General features: G+C 42.2%; 1 protein-coding gene across 1 annotated transcript in view; it reads left to right on the forward strand.

The window, feature by feature from the left end:
- The window catches only part of ADAM9 (ADAM metallopeptidase domain 9), a 73610-nt gene that overhangs the window by 36706 nt on the left and 19065 nt on the right, over window positions 1–17839 (forward strand). Inside the window, exons 13-16 of the mRNA XM_080928990.1 lie at window positions 7536–7628; window positions 8443–8638; window positions 14063–14168; window positions 17411–17594. Of these exons, the coding sequence (XP_080785116.1) occupies window positions 7536–7628; window positions 8443–8638; window positions 14063–14168; window positions 17411–17594 (579 nt within the window). The remainder of the gene's footprint in view (window positions 1–7535; window positions 7629–8442; window positions 8639–14062; window positions 14169–17410; window positions 17595–17839) is intronic.

Consider the following 17839-nt stretch of genomic DNA (forward strand, 5'->3'; position numbering starts at 1 on the left):
GCAGCCTCTGAATGATCTTTTCTTCAATCCCTCTTCCTCTAATTGACCTTGTATTTCCTCCTGTGAGTCTTTTGTTCTTCCTTCTAAGAAGGACTGAGGCAACCTTCTTTTTGACCTTCATAAGGTTTGTGAATTGTTTCTTGGGTATTCTATGCTTCCTGAGGCTACAATCCACTGATCAGTGAATGCATACCATGTGTGTTCTTTTCTGACTGGATTACCTCACTCAGGATGATAGTCTCTAGTTCCATTCATTTACCTAGGAATTTTTTTTGAAGTCATTATTTCTAATAGCTGAGTAGTACTCCATTGTGTAAATGTACCACATTTTCTGTATTCATTCCTCTGTTGAAGGACATCTGGGTTCTTTCTAGCTTCTGATGATTATAAATAAGGCTGCTATGAGCATGGTAGAGCATGTGTCCTTGTTATATGTTGGAGCATCTTTGGCGTATATGCCCAGGAGTGGAATAGCAGGGTCTGCAGGTAGTACTATGTCCAATTTTCTGAGGAACCTTCAAACTGATTTCCAGAGTGGTTGTACCAGTTTACAACCCCACCAACAGTGGAGGAGTGTTCCTCTTTCTCCGAATCCTCGCCAGCATCTGCTGTCATCTGAGTTTTTGATCTTAGCCATTCTGACTGGTGTGAGATGGAATCTCAGGGTTGTTTTGATTTGTATTTCCTTGATGGCTAGGGATGTTGAGCATTTCTTTAGGTGCTTCTCAGCCATTTGATATTCCTCAATTGAGAATTCTTTGTTTAGCTCTGTACTCCATTTATTTTTAATAGGATTATTTGATTCTCTGTAGTCTAACTTCTTGAGTTCTTTGTATATATTGGATATTAGACCTCTATCAGATGTAGGATTGGTAGAGATCCTTTCCCAATCTGTTGCCTACTGTTTTGTGTTCTTGACTGTGTCCTTAGCCTTACAGAAACTGCAATTTCTTGAGGTGCTATTTGTCGATTCTTGATCTTAGAGCATAAGCCATTAGAGTTCTGTTCAGGAAAATTTCCCCTGTGCCTATGTGTTCTAAGATTTTTTCCACTTTCTCCTCTATTAGTTTCAGTGTATATGGTTTTATGTGGAGGTCTTTGATCCACTTGCACTTGAACTTTGTACAAGGAGATAAGAAAGGATCGATTTGCATTCTTCTGCATGCTTACTGCCAGTTGAACCAACACCATTTGTTGAAGAGGCTGTTTTTTTCCATTGAATGTTTTCAGCTCCTTTGTCAAAGATCAATTAACACAATAGGTGTGTGAGTTTATTTCTGGGTCTTAAGTTCTGTTCCATTGATCTGCCTGCCTATCTCTGTACCAATACCATGCAGTTATCACAGTTGCTTTGTAATATAGCTAGCTTGAGGTCAGGGATGGTGATTTCCCCAGAAGTTCTTTTTTATTTTTGAGAATAGATTTAGCTATTCTAGGTTTTTTGTTATTCCAGATGAATTTGCAAATTGCTCTTTCCAACACTATGAAGAATTGAGTTGGAATTTTGATGGGGATTGCATTGAATCTATAGATTGCTTTTGGCAAGATGGCCATTTTTACAATGTTGATCCTTCCAATCCATGAAAATGGGATATCTTTTCATCTTCTAAGATCTTCTTTAGTTTCCTTCTTCAGAGACTTGAAGTTTTTGTCATACAGATCTTTCACTTGCTTGGTTAGGGTCACCCCAAGGTAGTTTATTTTTGTGACTATTGTGAAGGGTGTCGATTCTCTAATTTCTTTCTCAGCCTGCTTATCCTTTGAGTAGAGGAAGGTGACTGATTTGTTTGAGTTAATTTTATATTCAGCAACTTTGCTGAAGTTTTTTATTAGCTGTAAAAGTTCTCTGGTGGAATTTTTGGGATTACTTAAGTATACTATCATATCATCTGCAAATAGTGATATTTTGACTTCTTCTTTTCTAATTTGTATCCCTTTGACTTCTTTTTGTTGTCTAATTGCTCTGACCAGAACTTCCAATACTATATTGAATAGATAGGGGGAGAGTGGGCAGCCTTGTCTAGTCCCTGATTTTAGTGTGATTGCTTCAAGTTTCTCACCATTTAGTTTGATGTTGGCTAACAGCTTGCTGTATATTGCTTTTACTATGTTTAGGTATGGATCTTGGATTTGTGATCTCTCCAAGACTTTTAACATGAAGAGATGTTGAATTTTGTCAAACGGTTTCTCAGCATCTAGTGAGATGATCATGTGGTTTTTTCCTTTGAGTTTGTTTATATGGTGGATTACATTGATGAATTTCTGTATATTGAATCATTCCTGCATCCCTGGATGAAGCCTACTTGATCATGGTGGATGATTGTTTTGATGTGTTCTTGGATTCAGTTTGCAAGAATTTTATTGAATATTTTTGCATCAAGGTTCATGAGGGAAATTGGTCTGAAGTTCTCTTTCTTTGTAGGGTCTTTGTGTGGTTTAGGAATGAGAGTAATTGTGGCTTTGAAGAATGGTACTGTTCCTTTTGTTCTGTTTTGTGGAATAGTTTGAAGAGTATTGGTATTAGGTCTTCTATGAAAGTCTGATTGAATTCTGCACTGAACTTATCTGGTCCTGGACTTTTTTTTTGCTTGGGAGGTTTTTGATGACTGCTTCTATTTCTTTAGGTGTTATGGGATTATTTAGATGGTTTATCTGATCTCGATTTAACTTTGGTACCTGGTATCTGTTTAGAAATTTGTCCATTTCCTCCAGATTTTCCAGTTTTTTTTTTTTTTTTTTTTTTTTTTTTGAGTATAGGCTTTTGTAATAGTTTCTGATGCTTTCTTGAATTTCCTCAGTTTCTGTTGTTATGTCTCCCCTTTCGTTTCTGATTATGTTAATTTGGATGCTCTCTCTGTACCCTCTAGTTAGTCTGGCTAAGGATTTATCGATCCTATTGATTTTCTCAAAGAACCAGCTCCTGGTTTTGTTGATTCTTTATATAGTTCTTTTTGTTTCTACTTGGTTGATTTTTACTCTGAGTTTTATTATTTCCTGCCATCTATTTTTCTTGGGTGTATCTGCTTTCTTTTGTTCTAGAGCTTTCAGCTGTGCTGTCAGGTTGCTAGTGTATGCTCTCTCCAGTTTCTTTTTGGAGGCACTCAGAGCTATGAGTTTTCCTCTCAGTGCTGCTTTCATTGCATCCCATAAGTTTGGGAATGTTATGCTTTCATTTTCGTTATTCTAAAAAATCCTTGATTTCTTTCTTTAATTCTTCCTTTACCAAGCTATCATTGAGCAGAGCATTGTTCAGCTTCCATGTGTATGTGGGCTTCTTCTTCTTCTTCTTTTTTTTTGTTTTTGTTTTTGTTGTTATTGAAGACCAGCCTTTGTCCATGGTGATCTGATAGGATGCATAGGAGTATTTTGATCTTCTTATATAATTTGAGGCCTTTTTTTGTGACCAACTATGTGGTCAGTTTTGGAGAAGGTACCATGAGGTGCTGAGAAGAAGGTATATTTTCTTGTTTTAGGATGAAATGTTCTGTAGATGTCTGTTAATTCCAATTGGTTCATAACTTCTGCTAGTTTCACTGTGTCTCTGTTCTGTTACTGTTTCCATGATCTGTCCATTGATGAGAGTGGGGTATTGAAGTCTCCCACTATTATTGTATGTGGTACAATATATGCTTTGAGCTTTAGTAGGATTACTTTTATGAATGTGGTTGTCCTTGGTGCATAGATGTTCAGGATTGAGAGTTCATCTTGATAGATTTTTTTCCTGTAATGAGTAAAAAGTATCCTTCCTTATCTTTTTTTAATAACTTTTGGTTGAAAATCTATTTTATTCAATATTAGAATAGCTATTCCAGCTTGTTTTCTGGGACCATTTGCTTGGAAGGTTTTTTCCCAGCCTTTTACTCTGAGGTAGTGTTTGTCTTTGTCTCTGAGATGAGTTTCCTGTATACAGTAAAATGCTGGATCCTGTTTACCTATCCAGTCTGATAGTCTGTGTCTCTTTATTGGGTAATTGAATTCATTGATGTTAAGAGATATTAAGGAATAATAATTGTTGTTTCCTGTTATTTTTGTTGTTAGAGGTAGACTTACGTTTGTGTGCTTTTCTTTTTTTGGTTTTCTTGAATGATTATTTTTTTTGCTTTTCCTTAGATGTAGTTCCCTTTTTGTGTTGGATTTTTTTCATCTATTATCCTTTCTTTGTAAGGCTGGATTTGTAGATAGATATTGTGTAAATTTGGTTTTGTCCTGGAATATTTCGGTCTCCCCATCTATGGTAATTGAAAGTTTTGCTGGATATAACAACCTGGGCTGGCATTTGTGTTCTCTTAATATCTGTGTGATGTCTGTCCAGGATCTACTAGCTTTCATAGTCTTTGTTGAGAAGTCTGGTGTAATTCTGATCAGTCTACCTTTATATGTTATTTGTCCTTTTTCCGTTACTGCTTTTAGGATTCTTTCTTTGTTTTGAACATTTGGTGTTTTGACTATTATGTGTCAGGAAGAGTTTCTTTCTTTTCTGGGCCAGTGTATTTGGAGTTCTGTAGGCTTCTTGTATGTTCATGGTCATCTCGTTCTTAAGGATAGGGAAGTTTTCGTCTATGATTTTGTTGAAGATATTTAGTGGGTCTGTTAGTTGGGAGTCTTTGCCCTCTTCTACACCTATTATCCTTAGGTTTGGTCTTTTCATTGTGTCCTGGATATTCTGGATGTTTTGGGTTAGGAGCTTTTTGGTTTTTGCATTTTCTCTGATTGTTGTGTCGATGTTTTCTATGTTGTCATCCGCCCCTGAGATTCTCTCTTCCATCTCTTGTATTCTGTTTGTGATGCTTGTGTTTATGACTCCTGATTTCTTTCTTAGGTTTTCTATCTCCAGGATTGTCTCTTTTTGTGATATCTTTATTGTTCCTATTTTTGTTTTCAATTCATTCACCTGTTTGGTTTTGTTTTCCTGTAGTTCTTTGAGTGATTTTTGTGTTTTTTCTTTAAGTGCTTTTGTTTACGTGTGTTCTCGTTTTCCTGTAATTCATGCACATCTCGAAAATCTCCTTCATCATCATGAAGTATGATTTTAAGTCTAAGTCTTGTTTTTCTGGAATGTTGGGAAATCCACTACTTGCTGTGGTGGGAGAGCTGGGTTCTGATGTTGCCAGGTTGTCTTGGTTTCCGTTGCTTAGGTTCTTGCACTTGCCTCTTGCCATCTTGTTATCTATGATGTTAGGTGATCTTATTGTCTCTGACTGGAGCTTGTCTCTCCTGTTGGTCTGAGGCCCGTGGGCTCAGGACAGAGATTGCTCCTGGGTGTTTGCCTCTGTGCGCAGGCAGTGAGTTCTGATAGCAGTGACTTGGTTCTGTCTCCTGTGGGCTCAGGTGGGAGAGCACTTGTGAGGCTGTTCTGGAAGCTCAGCCATCTGCTGGCAGGTCTTGAGTCCTGGTAGTGGTCACCTGGCCCTCTCTGTGGGCCAGAAAGGCGTTCAGTTTCTTTATGTGCTCACCATGGTCCTGCTATTAAAGCCATACTTATTGAGCTGGACTTATTTATGACGTGAAGCTGATTCATACTCCAGCATCCTCAGTGTCTGCATCCTTTCTCCTCTAAGCACTTGTGCCTTTCAACTGTGGATCCCAATGTGTCTGACCCTCAGCTGCGTCCACCTTCAATGTTGCTGTTGCCCTGCTACGTTCCTCTCAGTATGCCCATTGAACCGTTTCCCCTTGGGCTTCCGTTAGATCCAGGTTGTATTTGTTCAGATGTAAGGTCCACTGTGCTGTTTTCAGAGTTTTTCTTGCCTGCCTGTATCCTAAAAGAAAACTGTTTACTTGTCTTATGTGGTTGATGTAATCCTTGACTTCCCTTAAGCCCTCTGGAGTCTCCTGATCACCAACTAGAGAGGAAACTTCTCATGCTTAGAACTGGGGCTTTGAAGGGTAGTTTATGGCTCTTGGAGGGACCATTATCATCTCAAGAGTTGTCACTTCATTTAAACTGTGCATCTACATATGCACATAACATAAATAAGTGTAATTTTAGACAAGCATGCCTTTCCCAAATACCCTCAGTATGTGCATCTCCCACTCCCTCCCTCTTCTCTCTGCCCTTCTCCAGGCTGCCTTTGGGACCCACCCCATTTCCTTAAATTTTTCTCAGCACATGTCCCTGGTGTCTAAGGCTGTGGAGAAGACTCCTATGCATGTTCTTGTCGTCTGTGTATCTTGTGGTGTATATCTGCTCTTTGCCTTTATTTAGAAAATTGTTATTTGTTATTGAGTTCTATCTTCTTTATCTTGGGTATGTATCATTTGTTAGATGCTTGATTTGTAAATGTCACCTTAATAGTTTTCCTTCAATAATGCACAGAGTCTTAGAAGTACAGGGCTTTGATTTTGATGAAAGCCACTGCCACGTTGTCCTTTTAGGGCTGATGCTTTGGCTGCTCCCACTTTGTACAGATTCTTTCCTGGTAGGTTTATAGTTTTAGACTTTGCATTTAGGTTCAAGAGCCATCTTGACTTAATGGTATATGTGCACTGATTTGATTAATGTACTTGGCTATATGAAATATCACACAGTCTCATAGATATATAAATTTATTACATGTTAATTAAAAAGAGGAGCCAACTTTATAGCTTTACTATGAAATAATTGTAGGCAGACAAGAGGTTGCAGAATAGTGCATAGAACTCCATGTCCTCCCCTATCGGTGACAGCTTACAAGGCTAGGATACATTTCCAGGACATTAAGATTGCTGTATTCATATAGGTGTGGGTGGGAGGTTGGAGGTGAAATGTAACTGTCATGGAACAAAGCATGGTGATAGAAGCCAAGAAAAATGCTGCTCAGTATAGTGCATGTGCTTAGCATGTGTGTTTATGTGTACAGGGCACTGAGGCCAGTCCTCACCTCCTACCCTGTAAGAAAAGGAATAGTTCGCCTATCTAGAGCAAAGACCCTGAGAGGGAAAGAAAGGCATCAATGATGTTTACTTCTCTGTGGTCCCTCAGAATTCATGTGCTAACCCTGTACCCTGCAGTAAAGCTGTATTTGGCAATGGGGTCTCTGGGGAACAAGATTAAATAAGCATCGGAGGATGGAGCCATGGTTCACTAGGACTAGTGCTCTTAGAGGCATTCTGTCCGGTGCCAGCTAAGAAACTGGCAATGGTCTGTCAGCCAGCAGGAGAGGCCAGGGCATCCAGAGTTCTCCGTGAGAACTGTCACCTTGCGTTCCTAGCTTTCAGAACTGGGAGAAAATAAATGCCCATTCTTTAAGTCCTTGGTCTTTGGTAACTTATTATGGAGTTACCAGCTGTCTAGTGAAATATGTTGAGACTTAAATACTTGCATTAGAGACTGATGTGCCTTTTTTATTATTAATTTTTAAAGTTAATTATTTTATTTATACCACAGGGAAGGAGGATGCTCGGGGAGTGGTGTGTGGGGGGATTGGTGTATCTTAAAGCACAGCTAGGAGAGAGCAGGCGCTTGGCTAGGTCCGAGGGAAATCACAGGGCAGAAAAAGAGCTTTACTGATGTTTCGGCTATCAAGGACTCTGTCTTTATCCTTTTCTGTTTGCAGGAGTGTGAGTTGGACCCATGCTGCGAAGGAAGCACTTGTAAGCTCAAGTCATTTGCTGAGTGTGCATATGGAGACTGTTGTAAAGATTGCCAGGCAAGGACTTCTCCCTATCAGGAGCAAATCAAAGAAGGAAAATGGATATCTGGAAATGGATATCTGGGAACTCTGCATACCATTTAAATCACATGATCATTTATGTTCCATTCCACTTCTGTGCATTTAAACCGCACATTTTACGATGAGGGGCCTACTGAGTTAGTTAGCTTTGGGTGCTGGGAGGAAACCTAAGGCTTCCAAGGCTTCCTGCTTGCAGGTAAACACTCTGCCAATGAGTTATACGCCATCTTTTATTTTCTTCATTCCCCCTTTCAAGCAACATACATCTGTTAGGGAAAATTAAAAAGTATCAGTGAATAGACTGTAGAAAATTAGGGGTTGGGAATTAATTGATAAAGAGGATCTGAATTAGATCCCCAGAATCCTTTAGAAACACACCCCCACCCCAAAAACTATGGTGGCTTGTGCTTACAATCCTAGCCCAGAACCTGGAGCTCTCGGCCTGCTACACTGACCTGAGCTCCTCTCCAGCGCTCAGCCTTGCTGGCTCCTCCCCACCCCCAAATCTCTCATCATGGGAACTCGGATTCCATGAGTCACCCTCCTTATCACACTGCCTCTGCAGTCTTCCTTGTGTTTGCATTTAATCTGTGTTTCCTTTGGTTACCTGGGAGGTTTGCCTTTCAGTTTATAATACGTATGAATCGACTGTTTCAGGCTTTGCTCATGTTGTGTTGGGTGATTTAATGTTTGTTGTCGGAACCTTTATATATACACAGTGGTTTCAGATCTGATGGACCTGTGGAGAGTCTCCTAACATTCCTGTCTAATTTGAATCTCATTACCTTAGTTCCTCCCAGGAGGCTCAATGTGCAGAGGAAAGACCAGTGAGTGTGATGTCCCTGAGTACTGCAATGGCTCCTCTCAGTTCTGCCCGCCAGACGTCTTCATTCAGAACGGGTACCCTTGCCAGAACAGCAGAGCCTACTGCTATAACGGGATGTGCCAGTATTATGACGCACAGTGTCAGCTCATCTTCGGCTCAAGTGAGATGTTTATAAGCAATTGGTTTGATTTTTATCATGTTTGTGTTAGGTTTTTGAAGGAGGAATCAAACATTATTGATGAGGTTCTTGTAATGGTCAGGAATTTTTATGTCTAATTTGGTGAACCAGTTGATGTTTGGTGTGGTCCCTCTTCTTCTTTCCACTTTGTGCAACACACAATGCCTCAGCGTTTTCATTGCTGTGAAGATACACTATGTCCAAGAATCCTTATAAGAGACAACATTGAATTGGGGCTGGCTGACGGCTTCAGAGGTTCAGTCCATTATCATCATGGCAGGAAGCATGGCAGCATCCAGGCAGATATGGTGCTAGAGAAGGAGCTGAGAGTTCTACATCTTGTCCTGATGCAAACAGGAGAAGAATGACTTTCATGGAGCTAGGATAAGGGTCTTAAAGCCATGCCCACTGTGACATACTTCTTCCAACAAGGTCACACCTACTCCAAGGCCACACCTCCTGATAGTGCCACTCCCTGGGCTAAGCATATTCAAAATACCACACACAGTATCTATGTATATGCACATACACAGAAGTTTGGAGCTGAGGACTGTACCTAGAACCTCACATATGCTAGGCAAGCGCAGATTGCTTTACAATGTCCTCACCCTCCAGGTTTCTAGTTTTGATATAGGCTGGTGTATGGGTCTAACATTTGCATTCATCATTTAAAAAGTCCTTATGATCCATGTGTATTGATACATTCCTATCACAGTATATTAGGGCACTTATTAAGTGGACCCTGACTAGTTTCTCATTTGTGTGTGTATGAAGTATGTCTTTGTGAATGGGAGTTCATGTGTCTTAGTGTGTATGAGTGTGGACACAGGCTAGTTGGCCCTTGAGCTTTTAGGATTCTTCTGTCTTTACCTCCCTTTCCTCATAGGAGCAACAGATTTATACAGATACAAACTGCTTTAGATGGGCTCTGGGGATTTGAACTCACCTACCACTTGCATGACAAAGCATGTGACCCACTAAGCCATCTTCCCAGCTGCTAGTTTTCAGTTGTTATGTTGATGACTATGTAGTATAAGCTCCAAGGGCTTTGTTTTGTTTAAACTTTCCATCTTTAGGAAAAGTATTCTGTACATTAAAAAGTGAAAAATTTATCTAATTTGACTTTGAAAATTAAAGTCAATTACTGTTCCATACTTTCAACCTTTGAAATAATAACTTAATTTTGTATTTTTTACTTGTTCTAAGTGTTTATATGTCTGTTTATTCATTTATGTTTGAGGCAGGGTCTTGCTGTGGATGTCAAGCTGGCCTTGAACTCACAATCCTCTGTGTGTCTCAGCCTTCCTAGTGCCTGCCCCCAGGTCTTTAGATGGCGTCTTTGTAATGCTACTCTTATTTTTATTTTTAGATTTATTCCATGTGTATGAGTTTTGCCTGCAAGTATGTATGTGTACCATGTGCAGGCCTAGTACCTTTGGAGGTCAGAAGAAGGGACTGGATTCTTGGGAAGTAGAGATAGGATGGTGTGAACCACCATGTGAGTGCTGGGAATCAAACCCCGGTCCTCTGTAAGACCAGCAAGGCTTCCTAACTACTGACCCATCTCTCCAGCCTCTACTGCTTTTATTTTTATGGATGCTAATTAATTGTCATTCTTTGTCTTTGTTCAACCCTGGCAGCTCATGTCCATACACTCGATCATTTCTAGTCTTCTTTCTTCATCATAGAATAATTGTGGCGTCACAGCGGTGCTCACCGCATTGCACAGCGGCCATGTTAGTGCTCTTCTCTGAACCGCAGAGGAACTGGTTCCCTGCCATTCTCTTCCTCAGCATGAGTGATTCTCATCCCCCCTTTCCTCTCTACCCCTCCCTGGCTGCCTTCCTGCCTCTAGATCTGTTCCCTTTCAGTGAGTTTGCTTAGTACTTACCGTTGTTGCAAAATAATTTGTAAAATTGCAAATAGTTAATGTCTATTCTGATATTGTCTTGAAGTGGTTAAAGGCATCAGCTGTTCTACTAATTTCAATTTGTTTAAAGAAATATAAACAGGATGTCTCGGTTTGTATTCAGTTTTGACTTGTTCTTTTATTGTTTGTACTCTGTAGATACCCTAAGATAATGAGATGCATGCTCTCTCTCTCTCTGTCTCTCTGTCTCTCTCTCTCTCTCTGTCTCTCTGTCTCTCTCTGTCTCTCTCTCTCTCTCTTTTTCTCTCTCTCTCTGTCTCTCTCTCTGTCTCTCTCTCTCTGTCTCTCTCTCTTTCTTTCTCTCTCTCTCTCTCTCTCTCTCTCTCTCTCTCTCTCTCTCTCTCTCTCTCTCTCTCTCTCTCTCTCTCTCTCTCCATGCAGCTCTGCTCTCAGTAGACCTGATGGAAAACTTCTGTTCAGGGATGGCAGGCTCAGGACCCAGAAGGAGCTGGTGTCTCAGTCAGTTTTAGTGACAGGAACATTGCAGGTGTCTCCGTCTGGTACCTGTTGGGAAGAATTCCCTCCTACCAGTCATGGTTTATTCTGTTCAAATGTGAAATGGATGTTTCAGAGCACCCATGAGTACATCCTGCTATATTCTCTCTATACAACTAAGTATTAGCCTCATCTCAAAGTGCTCTTACAAGTTCAGAGTCCAGTATATGTTACATCACATGGTGTAGGAGAGGGAAGAAGATGCGTGCATTTCATCACAGGTATAGTTGTAGTTCCATAAGACATCAGTGGCATTGTAGGCCTCAGGTTTGTAACTGCTCTGTGGTCATATCTCACACTTCAGCTGCCTTCTAGTCCACATTACCTTGTGACCCTGCCTGTTCTATGTTCTCTCTGCCATCAATCAGTTCCTTAGATGGTTATAGCTCCCAACCTGGTGGAGTGACCCAAACGTTTATTCCTGAAGGGAATGTGTTGCTGTATTTGGTTGTTAGATGGGATGAGGTTGTTAGATGGGATGAGGTTGTTAGATGGGATGAGGTTGTTAGATAGGATGAGGTTGTTAGATGGGATGAGGTTGTTAGATAGGATGAGGTTGTTAGATGGGATGAGGTTGTTAGATAGGATGAGGTTGTTAGATGGGATGAGGTTGTTAGATAGGCTGTAAATACTTAGAAAATGCCTGGATTCCAGGCCTGCTCCTCTTGCTTCCATGTAGGGTTATGGATATGTCGTCAGCCACTTGCCAAAGCCTTTCTCTCCTCGTTCAGAAACATGAAGAGCCAACATAACTGAATGTATAGTATATGTTCCAGCCCAGTGGAGTCATTATTGTGACATCTAGTGGAAGAATTTCTTCTTTGGACACTCAGACCTTTAAGCTATTAGAGCATGAAGTCATAGGTCTAGGAAGCATATTTTTGCTAGTGAGTCATATTGCTAAGTGTTGCCACTCCCATTTGCACCCCTTAAGATCTGTATGCTGAACTGTGGCTGTCATTTGTTAGACCTGATTTGGAGAATATATAGCTTCTTGAAGAAATGATGTTCCGGTTCATCAAAATAGTACCATCAGACTTTCACTGTAACAGTATTCTGTGTGTTCCCACTACTCAACAAGCCATTCTAGTAAAAATATGATACTGTACTTAGTGATGCAGCTAGGTCTGTAATTCCAGTCACTGTGGAGGCAGAGACAGGAGGATTGCAAGTTTAAGGTCTGACTGGGCTACAGAAAGCCAGCCTGTGCAACTTGGTACAACTTGTCTCAAACAGTAAACAAGTGTTAGGAGCTAGCTCAGTGGTGGAGCGCTTCCCTTGAAGAAGTGGTGTGTATGTGCCTGAGCACAAAGTGCTGTCCCTTCTGTGATGGGAAGGGGATAGTGTAGCCACCCTGATACCCAGATGCTGGCTGATGCTCAGGAAAGAGTGCCAGTAGATTTGATGACAGAGGTGGCTGGGAAAAGAGGCTGCCTGCAGTTCCCAGAATGGGTTTCCCGTTCCATTGATTGTTTTGGCCTAAGCACCTCAACTAGTCATAATCATGAACTCATCCATCTCTCATTCCAAGCACTTTCGGGTGATGCTTCCACAGTGCTCAGAACCATCTGTGAGATGCTTCGTTCTTCGCCTCCTCTGTCAGTTCTTGGTAGGATTCCCAGAAGGGTCCTTGGTGCTTTACAAGGACTTAGAAAACTGTAGATGTGGACTTGTGGTGCCTCAGCTGCCTTCAGTTTGGTTCTCATGGTGCTAATGGTTTCCTATCCCCTGCACCCTTTCGTTTTTGGAATCGGCTGAGAGTGATTGAGTCCTGTTTTCGGCACATTTACCCAGGTTGCAGAGGCTGATGATTGATACTTGAGGATTTCTACAAAAAGCCTTCCTAGAATCCCGTCTTCCCATCATTCCCTCCTTTATTCCCGAGTCAGCAGGAGCAGCGAACACATTTGACCCAGTCCCTTTCTGTATATTGTCTGGGAACTCTGAAACTTTCTCTGTTCCTCTGACTTGGGCAGGAGCACTGTGTGGTATTTTTCCTGGGCAGGGTTGTGGATATCTCTCCTGGTGCTCACTGCTTCCCTCTGCTGCTCTGCCTTCTCTCACCCACACCCCTTCTTTAAAGCCAACTTGGCCTTGCATCAGGCATGTGGGCTAGGTGAGGGAATCGATTCAGGAGGGAGGAAGGACTGACGATTTGACTGGGAAATACTAACAGAGTGCTCTTAGGGAGGGAAAATGGGCTGACCCTTGGTCACACAGTTTCTCTCTGTCTGTCTAGTGTAAGCATCCATGTACAACAAAAATGTGTGGTCTCTGCTGTACCTGGACAGAGGGCTGGGCATGTGAGAGGAGAGTGAGTGTCTGAGTGTGACTGTGACTCACTGTATGGCTGTGACCAGGTCCCTGGGGGAAGAGTTAAAGGGAGATATGCTTTGGCTTCTGGTTTTGGAGAGGCTCTGTGTTTGCTCGGCCCCTTGAGCACATGGAAAACACCATAATGATGGTGCTGTGTGGCAGAGAGGCTTCTCTACCTCACATCGGATAGAGACAGGAGGGAAAGGGCTCAGGACAGGGCCGAGGCAAGATAATTTGTCTTTATAATCTCTATGTCTTTATAATTTACTCAGACACACTCAGGCAGACTTTATAATCTCTGTCTTTATAATCTATGTCTTTATAATCTACTCAGACACACTCAGGAAGACTTTATAACCTATGTCTTTATAATCATCTCTGTCTTTCTCAGTGCAATCAAATCGACAATGCTAACCATCCCCGTGTGCGTGGGTCTTACTGTAACAATCATGTAATGGTGTTTGTTATAGAATCTGAGTGCCTGGATCCAGGCTTTTATGTGCAGTCCCAGCTTACATGTCTGCTGTGTATGCAGTGTAGAACAGAAGTGCTGTGTGTAAGGCTGGGTGTTTAGAAGTATGCAGGTAGTGGCTAAGATGTGTAGGATCGTATGGAATACATGTGTTTCATCCCTTTTTCCCTCTCTTGAATGTTGACTGTTGCAGAAGCTAAGGCTGCCCCACGAGATTGCTTCATTGAAGTGAATTCTAAAGGTGACAGATTTGGCAACTGTGGTTTCTCTGGCAGTGAATACAAGAAGTGTGCCACTGGGTAAGTGGGGACAAGGGTGTGGAAGGTCCTGAGAAAGGGAGCCAGGCTCCCTGAATTCCTCTGTACCGGCTCCTGTGACTTTGGCCTTTCTCTGCTGCCCGTCTCATGTAACACGCACAGCAGGCTTCAGCGGGATGTGCTGGGAACAAGCCTGGGGAAGCGATTCACCTCCTTGTGTGCACATTGTGGATCTAGTGGGGTTAGAACTTATGATTATCCGTGACCTGCAGGAAAGTTCCTGAGTGAATACACCCTCATTTCTTTACACATTCTTTCTTCAGTGAAACGTTCTCTGACTCAGTCATACATACAGCAAACTTTCCGCTCATTATTTCTCTGTCAGCCTATGTGAATTTAAAAGGATGAGGTGAAATGTTTAATTTTTGTAGGCTGGTGAGATGACTTACAGGTTAAAGTACTTACCACCAAGCCTGACTACCTGAGTTTGAGCTCCTTATTCTAGCAAGTTGTCCTCTAGCCTACCCGTGGAAGGATGTGTGTGCAGGGAATACATGCATATAAACACATAAACATATGCAAAATAGGTAAGTAGTTAATAATAAATCAATGTAATATAATGAGCGAGAACACATAGTCCCATGTGTCCTCCACTTTGTTTGCACTCTGCATGTACCCATACTGCTACTTTACTCAGTGGGGATGACTGAAGTTCTGTGTGTTGCTACTGGTCGAGCTCAGTGGCTTGTGGTGCTGGCTGAGCATCAGTGTCAGCATGACTGTTGTGGCATATATTGTCTTCTTGCTCCTCAACTCTGCTGGGAATGTTCAGTTCAACTGACTGCCTTAGTTACTGGTCTGTTGGTATGAAGAGACACCACCACCAAGGCAGCTTATAAAAGAAAGACTTTATTAGGGCTTACAGTTTCAGAGGGTGAGTCTATGGTCATCATGGCAAGGAACATGGCACCAAGCAGGCATGGTGCTGGAGCAGTAGCCGAGAATGGATCTTTCATTCACATTTGAAATCTCAAAGCCCACCCCCAGTGACTCACCTCCTATAACAAAACCACACCCCCAATCCTTTTCAAACAGTTCCACCAACTGGAAATCAGGCATTCAAATTCATGAGTGTATGGGGGTCTTTGTCATTCACACCACCTCACTGACTGACCATTTTCTTTTCCCTTAGCTTTGTGAAGAATTTCCCTCTTCATAAACTTATTTTCAGCTTCTTTCCCACATCTCCTTCCATAAGCCATCTCTGAGAGGTACTTCAGCTGTACTAGCCTACTTGGGACATTTTGGATGGCATCTCTGAATATGGTGTTTATTCCTGCCTGGCCAGTCCTGCTCAGTCTTCAAACTTGAGTTCTCGTGACTTTCTTAAGGAAACCTTCTCCCGCTTTCATAACAACATTGTGTACTCTTCACAGGTGTTCTAAGTGTCAGGTGCCCTTTTCATAAACGTGACATGCTCTGTTTTCATCGTTGCTCATAGATCTCCTAGTCATTACCCTGTCGCTGTGAAGAAACACCATGACAATGGCCACACTTACAAAAGAGTATTTAGTTGGGGTCTGGGCTACCGTGTCAGAGGCTTAGTCCATTATCATCATGGCAGGCATGGTGGCACATGTGACTCCAGAGCAGGCTGAGAGCTACCTCCTGGTCTGTAGGCATTGAGACAGACACTGGGTTGGTATGGGTTTTTAAAACCTCAAAACCCACCCCCAGTGACACTTTCTTCAGGAGGCCACACCTCTTAATCCTAATCCTTTCAAATAGTGCCCCTCCCTGGTGACTAGCATTTGAGCATATGAACCTCTGGGGTCCAGCCTTATTCAATAAGACCACGTGATACTGTTTTCTAATGTTCTAATCACATCTCCGTCTTCTTTTATTTGCCATATCTATGAGGCTATGATTTCTCTATTGACTCACGAATTACTGAAAGTTAATTGTTTAATTTCCAAAATTGCCCTGTTATTTAATTTTACCAAGAAGACTTGGGAATGGGAGATGCTTACTGTGCACACCTGAGTTCACACCGCCAGCACACATACAAACAACACGCACAGCAGTGCACACCTACAGCCCCAGATGTGGGTACACAGGATCCCCAGGGCTCATTGAGCAGCCAGTGTGGTCAACCAGATTTAGTGAGGAACCGTTTCTCACAAAATAAGGGGCAGAGAATTGAGGAAGACATCCAGTGTTGACCTCCATCTTCCACATCTGTACATACTCAGTGTATACAGCGTATGTATGTGCTCAAACACCATGTATGCACACACAACAGATAAATACATCCTAAGGTAATTTAGAAAGGACATAGTCTGTGTGCCCAGCCCCTGTGTGCTTCATGACCGGGCACATGGCTTGTCTTCGGGGCTGCTTTGTTTCACTGAGTGTCACCCTCAGTAGTTGCATGTCACAGCTGTATTTGCTGCTGGTTAAGTGTCGGAATCAGATGTTTCCATGGCCTTGGGGCTGTTTAACATCCTTGTTTGTTTACTGAGAGAGGCAAGGTAGACTCCCTCTGGGTTGTCAGTCTGTTTCCTTTTTAGTTGTGTAAACTTTGTGTTAGCATATTTTCAGTTAATTAGTGGGCTCTGATGCATTTTAGGATTAAGTCTTCTTAGTGATCCGCCCCCCTCCTTCACTCCTCCTCTCCCCCTGTGAGAGCTGAGGCACCTCTCAGGTATTGCTGTGATACCGAGTGTGCTGGGAGGCGGTGTGCTAGCTTCTGGGCCATGATGCTGTCATCTGCAGTGTTCTTTCTTACGGTCCTTTCATCCAGAGGTACGGTCCTCACTTTTTGCTTCCTGTGTGTGCTTGCACGTATGTGTGTGTGTGTGTGTGTGTGTGTGTGTGTGTGTGTGTGTGTGAACATTCACAAGCATAAGCCACGTGCTTTCTCTTTCAGTACATAAATGTATTCCTTTAAGGCTTCTGTTTATTTACTTGGTATTTGTTTGTTTATTTGACACATGTCTTATTTCCTGTGCAGTCCCATTTATAGAACACCACATCTGTCAGAAACTTGATTAGTTAGAATACCCTGAGCCATAGGCCGGCAGTGGGGAGGGGTAGGAGTGGAGAGGGAAACACCTTTTCGGTGCTCACCACCCCACCCTCTACCTGCTGCATTTAAGGGGAGCTGCTTCGACCATCCCTTGAGATTCCCTCCAGCCAAGAAACAGCCTGCACGTCTACATATAAACCTAAAATTGCCTTTTCTGGACCCATTTTGAATTTACCTTGTTTGTCTTGCCCGGTAGGAACGCTTTGTGTGGGAAGCTTCAGTGTGAGAACGTACAGGACATGCCAGTGTTTGGAATAGTGCCGGCCATCATTCAGACGCCCAGTCGTGGCACCAAGTGCTGGGGCGTGGATTTCCAGCTTGGTTCCGATGTTCCAGACCCAGGGATGGTGAATGAAGGCACAAAATGCGATGCTGGGAAGGTGACCTAGATAATTTTCTATTTACAAACTAAAGAACTGTACAAATCATCACACAAGGTTGGTGGCTGGGCTCTTCCTAGAAAAAAGTAAAGTCTGTATTTGTGGTGGCAATTTAAGAAAGTCCAAAGTCACCGGGAAGAAACTTGACAGCGACTAGCAATTGTGCCACCTGTATTTCTTCACAGGGGTCCTCTGATGTCTTCCACGCTGGGATACACTGGACATGTTTCTTTGTCCTATGAATG

This window comes from Micromys minutus, assembly GCF_963924665.1.
Source record: "Micromys minutus genome assembly, chromosome: 14".
Taxonomy (NCBI): Eukaryota; Metazoa; Chordata; class Mammalia; order Rodentia; family Muridae; genus Micromys; species Micromys minutus.